The 5,849-nt window shown below is 37.0% G+C and overlaps 1 protein-coding gene across 1 annotated transcript; it reads left to right on the top strand.

Annotated features, from left to right (window-relative positions):
• Nucleotides 1-1,549: 1,549 nt before the first annotated feature.
• LOC130848401 (ras-related protein Rab-12) lies at nucleotides 1,550-4,852 on the top strand. Its single transcript, XM_057726901.1, has 2 exons — nucleotides 1,550-1,600; nucleotides 3,058-4,852. The coding sequence occupies exons 1-2, from the start codon at nucleotides 1,550-1,552 to the stop codon at nucleotides 3,808-3,810; spliced, it is 804 nt and encodes a 267-aa protein (XP_057582884.1). The 3' UTR covers nucleotides 3,811-4,852.
• The last annotated feature ends 997 nt before the right edge of the window (nucleotides 4,853-5,849 follow it).

The following is a 5,849-nucleotide window of genomic DNA, read 5'->3' as shown; positions in this document are numbered from 1 at the left end:
CTACCCCAGGAAGATACTACATGCCATGGAGCAACTAAACCCATGCACCACAACTACTGAGCCTGTGCTCCAGAGCCTGTGAGCCACAACTATTGAGCCTGTGTGCCTCAACTACTGAAGCCCACATGCCTAGAGCCTGTGCTCTGCAACAAGAGAAGCCACCACAAGGAGTCCACACACCACAATGAAGAGTAGCCCCTGCTCGCTGCAACTAGAGAAAGCCCGTGTGCAGCAACGATAACCCAATGTAGCCAATAAATAAATAAACAAATAAATAAATGTATTAAAAAAGTAAATTGGGTAAGACTTGAAAAGTGTTTGGTATTGAGAAAGCAGTATTATTACCCTGATAGACTAATAAAGATCATAAATGGAATAAGACAGGAATAAAAATTAATAACCTGAGAGTAAAATTGTAATGTCTGAAAAGGCCTAGTGATGGACATTGAAAGTAAATAATGATATGGAAATAATTATAAATAATTCTTTGATATAAAGCTTAAAAGAAAGCAAAAATAATTCAATAGGGAGTGACAAAAACATGAAATTTGCTGATTAAGTAACTATTAACACTTAGCTGTCAAATAAAATATATAGAAAGCATAGAAAGGGTTGAACATGTAATCCATGGGCTTTTGTGTATATAATTTTGTAATTCTTTGATATTAGTGACATAATCAAAATTGGAACTACCTTAGGGAAGTAGAAACTCACTAATTTACACAAAACAAAGATGATTTCAAATCACAGGAAAGGCAAACTGTACCTGGACCTCAAAAAGAACTGGAATAAGGACCTGAGCATCACTAGAGTTTTCTCTTCATTTCTCACATCAGGAATTCTCTTTACAATATCCTCATCTATATCATTAAAGTCAGATTTTCTCAATGAGAAGAAAGTTTGGCTACAAATAGTTCTGTATTGCTTTTGGCTCTGAAAATTGATTTATTAACCATTCCAATTTTTTAAAAATAAAAATTATGGGGAGGACACTGATTGTCCCCAAAGTGTACCTCTGGACAACATCAGGGTAAGGATAAGACAGTAAGATTTTCCTTGCTTGAATTAAAAGTCTACCCATTGATGAAAGAATTGTGGCTGATGACTTTTTTCATAATATGACTGGAGCAAGAGAAAGGACTTCAGATTGAATAATCAGATGTCTGGTAACCAGATTGTTGCTTTTAAGGTACTTAAGATGATTAGATATGTCTCAAAGTGCAATAAGTTAAAAGCAAAAAGAAGAAAAGTGCATTTTAGAAGCAGACAAGAGTTTAAATAGTAGCTCTGTGTGCTGTAGCTAGATGACTGAATGATCTTAGGCAAATCATACATCTTCTCTAATCTTTGTTTCTTTGCCTGTAAAGGGGGGAGTAATGTCATTATAAACCTATCAGTAGAAATAGTGAAGGTTTATTAAAACACACACTTCAATGATTCCAACCTAGAAGCTTAGTTCTCAAACATTATAGGGCAACCAGGAATTGTTATGAAGTGTGCTCTGCTTAATTTATTTACTTATAAGCTCAAACTGATAGAACAACATCAAATGCGGATCACTGTGCCAGAAGCAAAGAGAGATCTGAAAAGTCTTGATCTAGTAATTAAATGATGTCTTCTGGAGTTGATGTCTGACATTTTTCTGCTCAAAACTCATTGGACAGAACTTGTCAGTTGGCTTCATTCAACTACAAATTGGCCTGGAAGTGTAATACTACCTATTCCCAGATTTGGGACTACTACATGAACAGAAGAATAATTATGATACTTCACCTTCTGTTCACCAAATATTTGATGCTGCTTTCACTCTAAACACAAAAGGTACTATTCCTTTCCAAGACAGATATCATTGAAATTGCCATCTGTTCCTGGCATCAAGCTTAACGTCCAAGATTACTTGTTGATATATCTGTCAGGATTTTTTTTTTCGTATCAATCCTTTTATCAAAAAGCCCTTTGTGTTTTTTTTTTTCTGATCCAGCAATTTATGAACTAAATAGACAAATTATGTGGTATATCTAGAGAATCAGATAATTTCAACAAACACCCTTGTTCAGAAGGAGAAAAATTTATGGGTTTGTATGCCAGCTTTGAAATCTACCTGGAAGATTATGGTGAGGAATCTTCACTCCATTGTTCTCTGTGATTCTTGGTTCTCTTCTCTGGGTAATCTCTCCTTTTTTCTACTAAACCTCAGACAAAAGGAGCAGTGAAACCTAGTAGCTTTTTGCCACCCTGCTCCTGCCCTTAGAAGACTGGGGATCTTGAAAAGTCGAAATTCTGGTGTTTCTGGTATATTCTGGTCTTTGTCAATCACAGATATTTTTTGGTCTAAGCCATGATTTCTTTTATGGTACAAGTCTCTTCAAAACACTGTAGGTTCTTCATCCATTTGACATAGTCAGCAACATGTGCCAAGAGCTTCACTCACATTTATTTTTGATATGTACTCCTTAGGTTTGTGACAGATCTTTGCTTTTCTGACTCTTCTTGCTCTCTTTTCTTAACAGCTAATATCTTAAATATACCTTTTTTTTTTTGAGAAACATCTTTTTACTCTACATTTTATGAGTCATTATGTCCCATAGAGATAATTTATTGGGAGTCAAACCTGAACCGACTCCTTGATCTAAGACACCTAAATTGAGTCAGAGCTTTTAAGAATGAATGTGACAGCTGTGCCCTGCCTTGATTCTTGCTTCAAGAGCAAGTCTAACTGGCCTTTATTACTCAAAGGTCTTTTCAATTTGATTTTTTTTTCCTGACTGCAGAAGAGAAGTAGTTACTTATTCCAAACTTGCAAGTTTCCAAATTTCTCTGTTTTTATTGTTTCATTCCTCATTGTTATACGACAGTTTTATAGTAACTTGACAAATGCAGTAACTAATGCAGTCAACTAACTTTTTGTTCAACTTCTTCCTCTGGACCTATAGGCTCACTTGGTATATTCTTAATATACCTCTCTCACTATGTAGATCAGCTACAGCTACCACATGGTTCCATTTCTCTTTTGGCTGCCACTATCTCATGTCTGCTGCTTGCAATGGCATTGGGTAGAGATTTACACTGGCAGTATCTAATCAAAATGTTGTCAAGCAGAGGCGGCCCGCGGGCGGCGGCGGCCTGGGCGCCGGCTCCCCGGCGCTGTCGGGCAGCCAGGCCCGCCGGAGGAAGCAGCCCCCCAGGCCAGCCGACTTCAAGTTGCAGGTCATCATCATCGGCTCCCGCGGCGTGGGCAAGACCAGCCTGATGGAGCGCTTCACCGACGACACCTTCTGCGAGGCCTGCAAGTCCACCGTGGGTGTTGACTTTAAAATCAAAACCGTAGAGCTAAGAGGAAAGAAAATTAGGTTACAGATCTGGGACACAGAAGGTCAGGAGAGATTCAACAGCATTACCTCAGCTTATTACAGAAGTGCCAAGGGGATCATCTTAGTATATGATATCACTAAAAAGGAGACATTTGATGATTTGCCAAAATGGATGAAGATGATTGATAAGTACGCTTCGGAAGACGCAGAGCTTCTCTTAGTTGGAAATAAGCTGGACTGTGAAACTGACCGAGAAATCAGCAGGCAACAAGGAGAAAAGTTTGCACAGCAGATAACTGGGATGCGGTTCTGTGAAGCAAGTGCCAAGGATAACTTCAATGTGGACGAAATATTCCTGAAGCTTGTTGATGACATCCTGAAAAAGATGCCTCTGGAGATGCTACGGAACGAGTTGTCCAATAGCATCCTCTCCTTACAGCCAGAGCCCGAGATCCCACCAGAACTGCCTCCACCCAGACCACACGTCCGATGCTGTTGATTCACCACTTTGGAGACAAAGTGGGTGCGATGCCTGGAGAGGGGAAGGTTCCATTCTGCACTACAATCATTTTGACAATTTCCTTTCGCACTTTGTAATCCGAGTCAGAGCTATACACTAACTTGTAAATATGCAGATATGCAATCCTGGGTGAGTTTTGGTTATAAATGACATATTTCCCTCCAAATTATTATATTTCATTCAGTATCCCAGTGCCTAGTACATGTGCGCTGGAAAACGTAGTACTTCTGATATGAAGAACAGGAGAGATGAGAGCTATAATGTTTCTTGAAATAAATAATTGTCCTTGTTAATTATGTTACGAGGACAGAGATATTCTGATAAGAAGAAAGAACGTGGTGCTTTGCTTACTGTTTTAAAGAAAATTTGTAAAACTAAAGACTTTGGGGGGAGGAAAAATGCTTGAATGCTTTTTCTTTATTTACATTTCTCCCAGCTGTAGCATCTTTGAAGTATTGGAGTGTTTCCCACAAAGCAAGCTCCATTCATAGCCATCTTGAAGGTTATTTATTCACATTACATATTAATGGTAGAATATGACTAGTTAGAAGGTGGGACTTGAACTGGTCCTGAGGCTGCCGAATCTCTCTGGTTTCCTGATGGACGTACCCTGTGCTTTTAAGAACTGCAAAGATTCAACAAAGAGATGTTTTTGAAACTACAGAAGATTTAAAAAGAACGCTGCTGTCCTAAACAAATCTTGTTTAAAGGAATTTTAAAGAGATACATTTTACTATATCAAAGAACATACACGTATTTGCCTAAACATTCTATATACCTTTGTAATGACAAAACTTCTCCCCTCGGCGGTGAAGCTTATTCCTATTAAGCCTAGACTGTGTTCTTTTTTTTTTTTTTTTTTTTCCTGGTCTGATAATGAATGTGTGAACTCTATCTTTGGTATATCTTTTATTAAACTGCACTGTTTGTTTAGTCAAGGTAAATAAGTCATTATGTATTTGAATAACTTGGCGTGTGTTGAGTGTTGTGATATGAGAAGCATTGTGGCCTTTCTACACTAATGAAGTGCAAATAAAATTTTGTATTTATGAATGACAAAAAAAAAAAGTTGTCAATACTCACACACACACACAAAATAATGTCTACTAGAGGCTCTAAGGAGGCATAATAAAAGCCTATGTTTTCTATAAGCTGCCCTCTCTCTTTCTCTATCAACTTTATGTATCCTTCTATCTTCTCTAAAGGGAGGGAAAGAAGGATATTCATATCCTACTCTCTCTCTCTCTCACTATATATATATATATTTTTGAGGATAGGGGAGAATAGCATGAACATCTAAGAGCAGTGCTTTACACCTACTTAATATTTAATTTAAAAGTAATGACAATATTAATAAAGATTTAATTATACAAGAGAAAATGAAAGCTACAGCTTTATTTCAAGATATAACTTAGTTCTGCCCTAAGAGTAAGAACAGACTAGAATATTTTGATAACTAAAATTTTCTTTGGCTACGGGTCCAGGAAATTTCTCCTTATAGAATTTCTTCTTTGATGAACATTTCTTCTGGCATTCAGTTCTAGTCTGAAGGTCAATTATTCCTCTTGTGTTATTCTCAGCCACGTGAGCTGCTGGTGGAAATCTAATCATGTTTTATACTCTGTCAAAGTTTGTGGATATTTTAAAGTAACTGCTCAATATCACAAAAAATGAAGGGAGACTTTGGCTATCTTGAAAATTATCCAGGTTCTTTCTTTTCCCCCTCTATGATATTGCCAAATAATACACTAGCATAATATAAACATTAAAGAATAATTAAGAAAAACTTGATGCAAATTTTAATTGCCCTAAATTCCATGATAGAACAGCTGATAAAAAAAATTTGGTATATCTTTCCAGCATGATCTCTATTAGTATTATTATTGCAGAAATGGAATCAACTTTGGCATTATTTTTTCTCTTTTTATTCATTTAGTGGTATACCGTAAACACATTCCTCCATACCCTTTCCCAGTTAATATCTGATCCTCTACCTGCAGTAGCAATCTCTGTTTGAT

The sequence above is a fragment of the Hippopotamus amphibius genome, chromosome 3, assembly GCF_030028045.1.
Source record: "Hippopotamus amphibius kiboko isolate mHipAmp2 chromosome 3, mHipAmp2.hap2, whole genome shotgun sequence".
Taxonomy (NCBI): domain Eukaryota; kingdom Metazoa; phylum Chordata; class Mammalia; order Artiodactyla; family Hippopotamidae; genus Hippopotamus; species Hippopotamus amphibius.
This window is presented reverse-complemented; position numbering and strand designations above follow the sequence as displayed.